Below are 13,745 nucleotides of genomic sequence, written 5' to 3'. Positions count from 1 at the left end.
CTATTCCCAGACTATCAGATAAAGGAATAATTCATATTGCTTGGTATTTTTTTTCTAATTTACTTTCAGAGGTCATTTAAGTTCATATAAAGCCACAGTTCACTTAGACTCAAAATTACAGATATCAATTAAGATAACCATGACTAAATGTATGAAGAAAACTAGCCACAGATAGAAATAAATGAGACCTAGCTAGTAAGATGAAATGTACTGACATCAGACAGTTTAGTATCACGTTGATCAAAACTTTTATGTTTTAAGAGGTTCAAAGACAAATAGGGATACTGTGAAGTTCTGGGCTTTCTCTTTGCCTTGTGCAGCTCTTGCCACATGCAGATAAATTTTATCTTCCTCGTCTACAGATTATTACGTGGCTGTTTACTTACCTGGTCATTTCTTTCATCTACTTAACATCCAACATCCGGACCTGATCTGCCACAGTTTGTTTCTGACAGGTATGGCTGTGGTCTTTCCCTCATGAACATGGCCCATTTGGATTTGTCTTGGCAATGGTTATATTTGGGTGAGGGTGAGAAGGGTTTCTTTTATTTGCTGATCTCCTCTTTTTTTTTGGCCAGGAAACAATGAAGTGGTTGATATGCTACCTCATAGTCCTTTACAGTCACTCTCAGGGTCCCTGGTACTGGATTGGTGTTCTGGAAAGCTCTCCAGGGCGGTCCTCAACCAGTCGTACTTACTACAGTTCCTATGGAACACGCGGCTAGACTATGAGAAGATGGGCGCATTGCACTGTGTGCTCTCCTGGGGCCGAGACCACCCGTTCCTGGAAGCCAAGGTGGTGATGTAGCTTCAGTTTAAAAACTGGCAAATAGACAACACCAGCTCTATACATTTGTGGTTGAAATGAACCGATGCCATTTTTGTTTGGTAATAATTAATTGAAGTGTATGGTCTCCGTCCTGATTTGAACATACTCTCTCTTTGTGCTTCTTTTTTATGGACACCAAACAGACCTCAGACTGTGAGCATGTCTGTTCTTTTGACTACAGTCTTTTCCATACTGTGCATACATGTTAGCTGTATCAGTAACATTCCAAGGAAGTGCTCAGTAAATAGTACATAGTTTCTCAAATACCTACTTTTTCTCCTGGTCTGTATTTGGTGTATAGCATCAAAAGAACTAAAATCTGGTGGCATATATTTATTACATTTTAATGAAGATAGTTTATATTTATATTTATATTGCACGATTTAATTTATGAAGCACTTTCACATGTTTTGTCATTTAATTTTACAGCTGTCCTGTGAAGTTGGAGAAACCCCCCTAATTAGACTTGATTGGGACCAATGGGTGGTTGGGTAATTGAAGAAAAGATATCTTAAACATTTTATTTTAGCCTAAAACAAACAAAAAAAAGTACATTTATTCACCTATCTTTTGATGTAGATTAAGACTCTTTCTTTGTATATTAGCGGGTTGGAGGTCAAAATCATTTTTCTTTCTTTTTTTATTTTTTATTAACATATAATGTATTATTTGTTTCAGGGGTACAGGTCTGTGATTCATCAGTCTTACACAATTCACAGCACTCACCATAGCACATACCCTCCCCAGTGTCCACCACCCACCCCCCCATCTCTCCCACCCCCTTCTCTCCAGCAACCTTCAGTTTGTTTCCTGAGATTAAGAGTCTCTTATGGTTTGTCTCCCTCTTCGGTTTCATCTTGTTTCATTTTTCCCTCCCTTCCCCTATGATCCTCTGTCTTGTTTCTCAAATTCCTCATATCAGTGAGATCATATGATAATTATCTTGCTCTGATTGGCTTATTTGGCTTAGCATAATACCCTCTAGTTCCATCCATGTTGTTGCAAATGGCAACATCTCATTTTTTTTGGCTGCCTAATATTCCATTGTGTGTGTATGTGTGTATATATATCACACACCACATCTTCTTTATCCATTCATCTGTCGATGGACATCTTGGCTCTTTCCACAGTTTGGCTATTGTGGACATTGCTGCTATAAACATTGGGGTGAACGTACCCCTTCGGATCACTACATTTGTGTCTTTGGGGTAAATACCCAGTAGTGCAATTGCTGGGTCGTAGGGTAGCTCTATTTTCAACTTTTTGAGGAAACTCCATACTGTCAAAATAATTTTTCTTACATAAAACCACTAGTAATTTGCTGTCTCTGACTTCCTATTACTTTCTTCTTTTTTTTTTCTTAATCTTACTTTCTTCTTTTTTTTAACCTAAGGAGAGCCATATTTTAAAGATCCTTTCAGAACCATCTGTATCTATTGGGCAATTTTTTTCTAATCTTTTACAGTTGTCTCACACATAGTTTTTTTTAGTGAGTGTTTTAGACATGGCTTTGAGTCTTTCTGAAGCATTCAACTTTTATTGACCAAACAGCACTCTTTTTGCTTCCATATTTCACTCGTCGGTGGTAATATTTTATTAAATTACCTAATTGTGAAGATAAATACAACCAGCATGAATAGGCTTAGAAATAAAAACAACCACTTACTGGGACGCCTGGGTGGCTCAGTTGGTTAAGCACCTGCTTTTGGCTTAGGTCATGATCCCAGGGTCCTGGGATGGAGCCCGGCATTCTCCCTCTGTCTGCCGCTCCCCCTGCTTGTGCGCTTTCTCTCTCTCTGACAAATAAATAAAATCTTAAAAAAAAAACCCACTTATTTATTGGTAGGAGCAGAAATGTGAGAGTGCTCTGTGGCTAGGCAAGCCTCATAGTGTCTAAGGCTGGGAACAAGAAGTTTCAGTCCTCCAGCAGGTGAGGATGGTTGTGGAGACTGAGTTGTTGTTACAACATACCCTTGGGAGGACCATAGAGTGATGCTCATGAAGGTTAAGCGGTGTGCCAACGTTCACACTGATGTCTGAGCTGGACTCAAACCCAGGTCTGCTGCCTTCGAGCTTTGGGGTGTGATTTGGTTTGTTTTCTCTTGTATCCGCCAGCTCTTCACACTGGTACTTTGCTAAAACATGACCTACTCTAGCAAAAAAAAAAAAAAAAATGGGGTTGAAGAAGGCTTATTTGAATTTCAGCCAAGGGCATTTATTAAAAAAAAATATGTAAAATGGACCTGATTTATAAGACTGCTTAAGCCACAGTCTTGCATTATGTGCCTTGAAGGGAAGTGAGTATATTCTTCGGCAGTGCCAAAATAGATACAGAATTTTAAAAGATTCACATACATTTTGTACTTCTTTGGTGGTGGGGGCAGGGTGCAGATGTAAATACCAACAGATTTGTCTTCTTACTTTTTAAAGATTATTCAGTGGATTTCTGAGAACATCTCTGCCTGCCATTCATTTGACCTCATTCAGGAATTTATAATTGGTAGGTGTTGCTGATGGTGCATAGTAAGTTGAATCCTTGACCCTTTTGCTGGAGGGAAAGCAGCAAATTGATAATGCCTCAACCTGTCAAAATGTTGGTTAGAAGCATTTCTTTTTCTTCTTCTTTTTTTTTTTTTTAACTCTATTTCAGTCAGCAGCTAATTAAGTTTCGTTCTCTCATGGTCTTGTGAGAAGCTGCGACGGTTCGGAGACTGATGAGATACATTCTCTAACCTTATTAGTGATTTTTTTTTCCCAGTAAGATATAAAAAACTTTATTAGTTCAGTTTCTGTGTGAAGCAGAATAATGTCATTTTGGGTTAGATAGAAGTGCCAAATAATTTTTTTTAAATGATTCTCACTGTAAAGAGCAGAACTTGAACATTTCATAAAGGTAGAACCATAATGGTTAGCCTTTTAAAGATAAGGATAAGGCAACAAAAACGTTTTGGGGGTTTGCTTGTTTTGGTGAATTACAGTGTCTACTGCCTTATTAAACCATGTCTTTCTTTTTTTTTTCTTTCAAAAATCTACTCAGCTTCTTCGTATTGGAGCATATACCCAGAGACAAGCGACATGGATAAACTTTTGCCATATTCCTCAGTGCTCGCTTGGAATACAGTAAGTTAACGCTTTGTATTATGTAATTAAAATCGATTCACAGTTGTGGATCAGTTGTAGGACATCCCTGTCACAGTACCCATGGCTGTGATTTCATTTGTTTATTTTGACTGGTAAGGATCTGAGTTGGAGTTTCCTGGCAGAAAAATAATCGTGACTCCTTGCTGTTAGCCAAAGGTAGTGATATAAAATAGGAGAATTGAAGGAGAAGGTACAGGATATGTGTCACTCGTCTTACTACTAAGCAGAATGAAGCCTCTGTCATCTTCAAATGGTATTTTTTTTTTTTTTTTAGCAACTGGAGAGGATTAAAATATTTTTATAAACCTAAGGAATGGCCGGACCACTGCTATTGTTGTAGGCTGTTCTATTTCCTAAGTAGATTGACCCCTTTTCCCAGCCTCATAAAGAAAATCTGTAATAACTGTAGAGCCTCAAGTTCAGTAAAAGTTGGTAATCTTAAGCAAATTCACTCCATTCAACCTTTTCTTCCTCTTGGCCGTTCCTCCCAATTTTTCTTTTTTCTTTTTTTTTTAAGATTTTATTTATTTATCAGAGAAAGAGAGACAGAGGCAGGCAGAGGGAGAAGCAGGCTTCCCGCGGAGGAGGGAGCCCGATGCGGGACTCAATCCCAGGACCCTGGGATCATGACCCGAGCTGAAGGTAGACGCTTAACCGACTGAGCCACCCAGGCGCCCCCCTCCCAATTTTTCAATGGGGAGGTGCTGAGCTAAAATTTTGTCTATTTTCTCTAGAACATGGTGTAGTAAACTGAGATTTGTTGGATCAGAAAGTGAAAACCCCGAAAAAGGTTCCAGGCTGCCCCTGAAAAAGGTTTCTTCTTTCATACTTAGATGTTAGAATTACATGTTTAGTATTGAGGCAGAGGTTTATATCAAAAAGGCATTTAGAAAAATAAATTGAATTTAGGTAACACAGACATTGGAAAATAAGTACTGGGCTAAATTGTGACACTTGCCCATTTTGTATTTAGACTATCTAAATAGAGGCAGGTATGTCTGTCTGATTAATTTCTAAATGTTTGGTATGCACAGTGGTAGTGTTTTCCTAAAGGCCCTTCTGTCTTTTACCGTTAAGGGTTATTAAATGTTCTTGCCTCACTGTAGAATAACAAGGGAAAGATGAACTCATTCCATCTCCAAGCACTGTTTGCTTTGAGAACTCTTGTGAATATACATGCAGCGTCTATGGTGATGTGGCAGGAAGTTTGCAGGTTAAACCACAGGGAGTCAGGAAATGCACGTCTCTGTTTCCTTCCCTCATCACCCAGCCCTGTCATCCTCCAGTTCAGTGTCTGGGAGGAGGGGACCGGGAACCCCTCTAGTTCCCAGAGTTGTGTTTAAAGATGGAGCACGTGTTAACTGGATGGTGTGTGAGAGGCTCATCTGGAGAGACAGTTCCTCACTTTTGCATTTCTCACGACTGTGGGGCGGAGGAGCAATTGTAGACCTCCAGAGTGATGTCAGGAAGTCCTATGAGAGTTAATATAAAAAACCCACAGTTCTAACTACCATCTACTGAGCTTATTTTAGGGTTTACCACATTGCTCTAAACTTCAGGGTGTTGGAGTAGGTTACCTTAAAGGTCTCTTCTAATCCTGAAATTCTGAGTCCCTGCTTCTCTTTAGCAATGATGTAAATCATTTGCCTTTCCTTTTTCTAATCTACAAATGCTCTTATTCCTACACCTTAATAAACACTTGCCAGAATAAAAAGTATTAATATCATAAAACTATTAATATCATACTTCTGTATGGAGACAGATTATCTCTGTAAATAACTGAATTGGATTTTTTTTAAGATACTAGAACATATGGTGCTCTTTCATATAAATGATCCTGAATTATGCTTTGCAAACAATTAGCCTTGTTATTCCTATTTTAAGACCTAAAGCTGTAGTGAGATTTTAATGCTTTTTTGAAGTGTCTTCTCTTACCGAGTAGTGATAAGTGAAACACAAAATATATTCTTAACACAGGCTTTCTGTGGTCACAGTGGACAACTCGGTTGTTTGAATATTCTGGAAACTTATTTCTACATTGCTGTGGTACCCCTTTCCACAGGAATGTTGTATATCAGTAAAAATCTAGTACATTTAAGTTCTAAACAAATAGAAGATTTTTTTTCTACAGAACACTTTCTAAATTATTTTCTCATATATCATCTACTTTTTTTTTTAGAAAATGAAAGATGAATTCACTAGCTGAGAGGCTAATCTACATGGTTAATATAGAAACACACTTCCAAAATAACTGAATGAAGGGCCATTTTGGAAGTTTATATTTTTATTGAAATTTGTTTTAATGCTCACAATGTTATAATTCAGATTTCCTGATATGGATTGTACATCTTTCATATTTGCCATGGTGATACTGCTGCATCAGCTCTTTTTGGATATCTTTTATTTCTGAAATTATGGTAGAGGATGAAGTGAAGAAAAATTTTCCACTAAAGTAAAAAAAGAACCCCATTAATTTTGGTTCCTTCTAGGGAGGCAGGGGCCAACTATAATATAATACATTTAAGCAAAAGAGAAGAAGAGGGAGGAAGAAACAATAAACAAAGAAGGAACATGTCCCCCTTATTATTGCATTTGATAGTGCACATGTAATTTGCCTCATTTGTTCTTAAAAGGAAATGTGTAAATAATACACTATTTGCTCCATATTCCTAATAGTCTTCTCCTTTCCTTCAGAGACTGTCGTCTTTTTTTTTTTTAAGATTTTATTTATTTATTTGATAGAGAGAGAGACAGCGAGAGAGGGAACACAAGCAGGGGGAGTGGGAGAGGGAGAAGCAGGCTTCCCGCTGAGCAGGGAGCCCGATGCAGGGCTCGATCCCAGGATCCTGGGATCATGACCTGAGCCGAAGGCAGACGCTTAACGACTGAGCCACCCAGGTGCCCCAAGACTGTCCTCTATTGTAATCATGACTTTAAAAAATATTTCCCTTCCCAAGGCAAGAGATGGGTTGTGTTCACTGTTATTTATAAACCCTAAGGTTTATTTAAAGTAGAGGTTAGCAAACTGGGAGCTGCCCTCAGCTTCTGTCTGTGCAGAAAACACTTCCTGAAGGCTCAAGCTTGTGGTGGTTGATATGTTTAGCAGTTGTGTGTGTGTTTTTCCCCCACCCTAGGAAATTCCTGGAATAACCCTTGTGACGGAAGAGATCCCATTGCCTTTCATGAAGGTAAGTCCTTCCAGGGAGAGACAAAAGCACATCGTGCATGGCTTCCTTGCTGGCCTCCACACTCAGCTGGAGTTCCAACTCTGCTGCCCCAAGTATGATGGTGGTTCCCAAAGGGCTTGTAGAGAAAGGGGGAGATTGGAGGTAAGGGGTAGGGTAGGGTTAGTTCTCTAGAAAATCCTTCCTAAGGGGTTGAGTCATCACTGAGGATGATATTATGGCAATTCTCAGGAATACCCTTTGGAGAGGGACGTTTTCTGAAGATGGAGAATTATGGGGCTCAACCTAAACCACATAGAACTCGTCTTTTCCACTGCGCCTCAAACCAGTCCACACTGGAGGAGTTCTTGTACATTATCCTTAGAGGACCTGGTAGCTGCTTCTTACTTCATTTTTGCCCCCTCCACAAGCACGCACGCACAAATACACACACACAGTCTTAAACCCATTAAGTAACCTGGGCTGGGATTATCTAATTTCCTTCTGGTTCTAAGAACAGCTTTTCTGTTTCTCAAAAGTGACCTCTGTTGGCTCCGTATGTGGTCTCTGTGAAGCTTCTTTCTGCACACCTCCTTCCTGCCGCTAAGTGGTAGCTTTTAGTGTCTTGCTGTAATCTGGTGGTTTCGGAAGAGTTTCTGAGCACAATAGGGAGAATGGGGTGCGGTGGGTGAGTAGAAAAGAATATGTATGTAGTTAAAAACTGGAGAGTATTTTACCAGTTTCCTTGAAGCTCCTTTGTTGTTTTCGGCGTCGCCTCCTGTTAATTATAGCTTGGTGTGTAGAGGGAAATCTCGACTTTTGTCAGCAGGCAGCTCACTGCGCTGCTTTTCTCTTATTTACGTTTGATTCTTTTGGATCCACGGAGGGCAGGCCAGGCCTGGACAGCGGGGGGAAAGCCGAAAGCCGTGAGGTCTGAGGTCCCGGTGATACCCTGGGAGTGGGAGAGGGCCGACTGGGGCAGGTTTCGCGGTTCCAGGTTTTGGTCCTAAGAAAGGTCTTTCAAGGAGACTGACAGCTGGTGGTTCTGGGCCATAGCCTGAGACCACTGTGAAGCCCTCCAAAGGGAGGAAGAGGAAGGGAAAAGAAAGGTTTGATTAATAGCTGAAAACATTCTTATTAAGAGCCTCCATCCTTTCATTGTATTGTTTCTGCTTTTATCACTAGTCCCACCAACCCCGTAATGTGTTTAATGGGCACACAAGAAACCAGTGAAGAGAATTTAATTTATTTTAAAAATTTTATTTATTTATTTGCCAGAGAGAGAGAGTACAAGCAGGTGGAGTGGCAGGCAGAGGGAAAGGGAGAAGCAGACTCTCGGCTGAGCAAGGGGAGCCCGATGCCGGGCTCGATCCCCCGGGACTCCAGGATCATGACCTGAGCCCAACGCAGTCGCTTAACCAACTGAGCCACCCAGGCGCCCCAGTGAAGAGAATTTTAAAGAGAAAGTAGTGTCACCCGTAATTCTACAGTTTTTAAGATACCAACTGTCAATCCCCTCCCCCCCCGCCCGCGTTTCTTCCTGGCCTTTGTCATGGTAGTGACAGCCATCCAAAGATCTATAATAAAGGTCGCCAGTTGTATCAGACAGTCTTCATGCTGCTATGGGAACTTCGTAATTATGACCTGTAATGGCTCCAGAGGATTCTGCTGGGTTGTTGTGTCCTAATGAATTATTTTTCTGTTTTGAGACATTTAGTTTGTCTCTAGCCCCCATTTAAAAAAAAAAATGGCAGTGAATATTTTTATCTAGACAGTTTTTCCTTTGATTTATTCCTCCAAGGTTAAATGTCCAGGAGTATTGCTGGCCAAAAGGCTATGACAGTTTTGAAAGCTTTTGATTCTTATTGCCAAATTGGTATTCAAAAAAAAAGTTGTGATTAAGTTACAAGGAATTTATGAGTTTATCAGTTTTGCTACAATCTTATCGCCATTGTGTATTTTCATTTTAAAAATTAAGTATAAAAGAGTGATGTGAAGGTTCTCTCAATTTTTTACCCATTAGCTTATTCTAAGAATATGATTGGCTTTGCTCAGGAACAAAGTGGCTTATTTCTGCACTCTTTTTCTATTTTCTTTTTGTGTGTATGTGTGTGTAAAATGATGCATTTTTATATTATTCATATTTTTTTCTCCCCTGATATTCACTCTGCCATCTCCCTTTTTTCTCCTCTCCTCTAATTATCTTTAGCGTTTGGCCCTGCAGACAGATGTTTCCCATTAACCATTCCCAGACACGCTCGGGAGCTCCCTCACTTCTCCACGTGTGTCTACATGCTGGTAGGAAGTGGTACACAGCACACTTTCCAACTGTAGGTCTCTTCACCACCTTGTCCACGCAGACGCAGATGCGATCTGTCAGGGAAGGCAAAGGTGCGCTGCTGGGATGGGCCTTGAGCTCTGGAGGAGATGAGATGGTACTCAGTTCGGTTTGACCAGCTCCCCAGCCCCTACCCCAGTCACTCAGCATGGGAGACACAGGACACCTGGCTCTGATCTTTCTCATTTGTTTCCTCATTGCTGTTTGCACAATACCCCTCACTAGAAGCCGCTGCCTTTGACCTACTTCTTCTACCCCAAGTCTCAGCTTAATTATATTGCGATGGACCTGCTTGCAGGGGCACATCCCACCCTTGGCTCCTCCCTCCCCAGCCCCAGTTATAAGAGTGTTCTCGCCATGCTTTTTTCTTTTTGTGTGTATGTGTGCTATGGGAGTTGGCTCTGAGTACCTATGACCTGAATCACGAGATGCCTTTCGAAATGAATGCAAGCTTGCTGCCAGACTTTCCACGAGGCCCAAGGGACCCTATTTACTCTCACCACACTTGCCTCCATTCTCCTTGGTAGATGACTGCCCTGATAAGGAGTCTGGAGAGGGAAGAGCAGAGTGAAGCTAGATAAGCACTTTCTTCCTGCTCTCTCTGCAAAGAATTCTCCCGTGGAGTACTTTACAAATGTTTAATATAGGAATATGTAATTTAACGTGGCATAACCAGTTAAATTAGCAGTTTATCACCTGAAAGACAAGTGGTTTCCTTACTTTATAAAATGGTTTCCAAAAGAATTTTAAACAATTAAGTAGTATATTGAAACAAGGTCCTTGCCTTTAAAAGCAGTGTTATCAAGAGTGACCTTCCCGGGGCGCCTGGGTGGCTCAGTCGGTTAAGCATCTGCCTTCGGCTCAGGTCATGATCTCAGAGCCCCGGGACTGAGCCCTGCATTGGGCTCCCTGCTCCGCGGGGAGTCTGCTTCTCCTTCTCCCTCTGCCCCTCCGCCCTGTATGTGTTTTCTCTCTCTCTGTCAAATAAATAAAATCTTTAAAAAAAAAAGTGACCTTCCCACGAAGGATTTTAACCCTTCATAAAACATGGTTTTCTCTAGGGAAGTGGCAATTTTCATGAAAGGTTTAAAATTACCCTTGATTTTATAGTGAGAAGAGAAACTATTAAAACCATCTGACCACAGGAAGCCCGTAAAGATTAGAAAATATATAGAAACAACTTACTGGAATATAAAGATAAAAGGTGAATGAGCATGCCACAAATGGAGAAATGGGAGTATTTTTATGTATTTTTTAAGCCAGACATCTTCAGTTTCATTTTATAAAGTAAGGAAAACTTTTCGTCATTTGTTTAGATTAACTATCTGACCCAGAGACTGGGAAGGCCAGAAAGACTTAAATGCCCTTCCCACTTAGGTCCACTCAGAACTCATTGTGTTACTTCACGTGTCTATCAGGGGGTCTCAAGTGCCCCTGCACAATTGGGAAAACAATAGTTGGCACCTGGGCTCTTCCCCAATCATTTAATTATGCTTCTTCACTTACGAAATGTTTTAAGAATACTCTTTTAATTGGGCAGAGCATGAGTATAATTAATTGCTTAGGGAAATACAAAAGACTTTTATCCTTGACCCTCCCAATACAGAGAACCACCATCATTTAAATAAAAGTTTTGTTAGGGATCCAAAGTATCAACAAAACTACAATGTAACAGCTTACAATTTTTTTAAAAATGAGGATTGTTGCTTTGATAACAATGTAGTACCAGAAATGTCCATGGGTTATGTGGGAAATATTAATTGATTTTGCAAAGTCCAGTTTGTACATATATGATACTATAACTAGAAATATACATTTGGTCTTCACCCATGACTCCTGGCACGGAGTTCCTAAAATCCTTGTAATTTCCTAACTGATAAGAGCTACAGGGACGTCTTTTGTTATATTTAGTGTTTGTTCCCAGTTCCTGAAATAACACAAAAGTGAAAAGAATGTCTTTTGTTATTCAGAGCAAGCCCCTTTCAGCTACACCTGAGTTATGTTAAGGAGGTAATTTTTTGGAAAGCACCTAAGACTGGGGGCTGGTTGCCTAAAGAATCAAAAGTATGATTAGAAGGTTGGAACTTTTTTTTTTAAGATTTTATTTATTTATTTGAGAGAGAGAGACACAGTGAGAGAAGGAACACAAGCAGGGGGAGTGGGAGAGGGAGAAGCAGGCTTCTCGCTGAGCAGGGAGCCTGATGCGGGGGCTCCATCCCAGGACCCTGGGACCATGACCTGATCGGAAGGCAGACGCTTAATGACTGAGCCACCCAGGCGCCCCAGAAGGTACCCCCTCCCTCCTCTCACCTCGGGAGGTAAGAGAGGGTGGCCTAGGAGATTGAGTTCAGTCACCAATGGCCAGTGATTTAATCAATCCTGCCTAGGTAATGGAGCCTCCACAAAGAACTCTTAGTGAAGGAGTTTGGAGAGCTTCTGAGACAGATGAACACGTGAAGGTGTGGGAGGGTGGTTTGCCTCAAGAGCGCATGGAAACTCTGAGCCCTTTCCCCCGTGCCTGGTCCTAGCCATCTCTTCAATCTGGCTGTTCCTCAGTTGTATGCTTTTACCAATGTATAATAAGTAAATGTTTTCTTGAGCTCTGTGAGCTACTCCAGTGAACTGTCAAACCCAAGGAGGGTGTCTTGGGAGCCCCCAATTTATAGGCAGCTTGTGGGATCCAATACTGTCTTCAGGTCGGTAGTGTCAGAATTGAGTTAAATTGTAGGACACCCAGGTGGTGGTGGAGGGTTGGTGGATGTGTGTGTAGGGGGGGTGGTGAGGGGAACTCCCACATTTGGTGGCCAGATGTGAAGTCTTCTGTGAGTAGATTATTGTAGAAGAAAAAAAAGAACATATTTTCTGGGACAGTGAGTTATGGCCAGTTAATATTGTCAAACATTTTCTGATGGTACAAAGAAATATTACTTTTTTTTTAAGATTTTATTTATTTATTTGACAGAGATAGCAAGAGCAGGAACACAAGCAGGGGGAGTGGGAGAGGGAGAAGCAGGCTTCCCACTGAGGAGGGAGCCCAATGTGGGGCTCGATCCCAGGACCCGGGAATCATGACCTGAGCCGAAGGCAGACACTTAACGACTGAGCCACCCAGGCGCCCCAAGAAATATTACTTCTTAGAAACAGAGCACCAGGCTGGTATATTCATTCCTGTCATATCTGCAGAGATGGGGGTACCTTCAGTTTATACCTCAGATGATGAAATTGAGGAACAGATGCAGCCATTAGGCTGTGCTGCTCTTCATAGGTTTGGTTGGAGATGCACTGTTTAATGCTTAAGGTTGAAAGGAGAGAAATATCTTCGCCTTGGCTTTCTCAGGGCATTTGTTGGTTATGAGATGAAACAGTTTAGAGCCATATTTAGTGATTACATTAAAAATACAGCCCATTAAAAATGGCTAAGAGAGGGGCGCCTGGGTGGCTCAGTCGGTTAAGTGTCTGCCTTCAGCTTGGGTCATGATCCTGGGGTCCTGGGATCGAGCCCCCTATCTGGCTCCCTGCTCAGTGGGGAGTCTGCTTCTCCCTCTCCCTCTGCCCCTCCCCACTGCTTGTGCTCTCTCTCTCAAATAAATAAAATCTTTTTAAAAAAAAAAGGCTAAGAGAACTACCCAGCTGGGCAAAGAAGAGAGATTGTATTTTTCTAGATGTGGTGAAGAAAGAGGACATTAATTTATCAGTAGGAGAACTGGCACTTGCCACATGCGGTCCCCTTTGCAGGAAGCCTCAGGAGTTCCAGTCACTGGTCAGTATGGATCTGATGGTCTGCTCAGAGCATTTGGGCTTAGTATGGTGCTTTGCTAGTTTCATGGACACACAGGTGTTTCTATTTTATTGTCTGTGCTGGAGGTAGGAGGGCACTGTGTTTCTCTGGGCTGCAAATGGAAGTTGACACTGAGATGGAATCCACTGAACAGCCAAATTGGATTGATGCTTTAGTTCTGCTAGTTGAGCCCTGGCGTCGAGAGTGAAGGTTTTCTCTGAGTTGGCCTCTTCTCTTCTAAGAAGATGAGGGTTAATCAGCAGATGTAGGACCAAAGCCAGAGGGCTTTTTAGAAATGAAAGGCAGATTGTTTTTTTCCTGGCAGTAATTTGCAGATGAACCAGTACCACAGGGCTTTTTTTTTTTAATCTCCTAAAATCAACTAGCAATCAAAATCATAGATGGGGAACAATCCCTTAATGTAACCCTCTGGTCCTTTTGTTCAATTAATAATTTTGATGGGTTTCCTTTGGTAATTATTTCATGTCCTCCTAA

At 41.2% G+C, this 13,745-nt stretch overlaps 1 protein-coding gene across 5 annotated transcripts in view; it reads left to right on the top strand.

Annotated features, from left to right (window-relative positions):
* GSAP (gamma-secretase activating protein) overlaps positions 1–13,745 on the top strand; it is a 90,669-nt gene that overhangs the window by 52,151 nt on the left and 24,773 nt on the right. For 4 of the 5 annotated variants that reach the window (XR_003611536.2, XM_028117985.2, XM_028117976.2 and 1 more), the window contains exons 15-19: positions 363–455; positions 579–796; positions 3,260–3,329; positions 3,867–3,949; positions 7,105–7,158. Coding sequence is in view for 4 of the 5 variants with exons in the window: in XM_028117985.2 (XP_027973786.2) it covers positions 363–455; positions 579–796; positions 3,260–3,329; positions 3,867–3,949; positions 7,105–7,158 (518 nt within the window). In the remaining variant the exon portion in view is untranslated. The remainder of the gene's footprint in view (positions 1–362; positions 456–578; positions 797–3,259; positions 3,330–3,866; positions 3,950–7,104; positions 7,159–13,745) is intronic. The other variant, XM_028117992.2, reaches the window with a different exon arrangement.

Source organism: Eumetopias jubatus, unplaced genomic scaffold, assembly GCF_037043125.1.
Source record: "Eumetopias jubatus isolate StellerSeaLion01/CBP00866 unplaced genomic scaffold, mEumJub1_p1.0 scaffold_14, whole genome shotgun sequence".
NCBI classification, from domain to species: domain Eukaryota; kingdom Metazoa; phylum Chordata; class Mammalia; order Carnivora; family Otariidae; genus Eumetopias; species Eumetopias jubatus.
The sequence above is the reverse complement of the archived record's forward strand: the minus strand, read 5'-3'. Positions and strand labels throughout refer to the sequence as shown.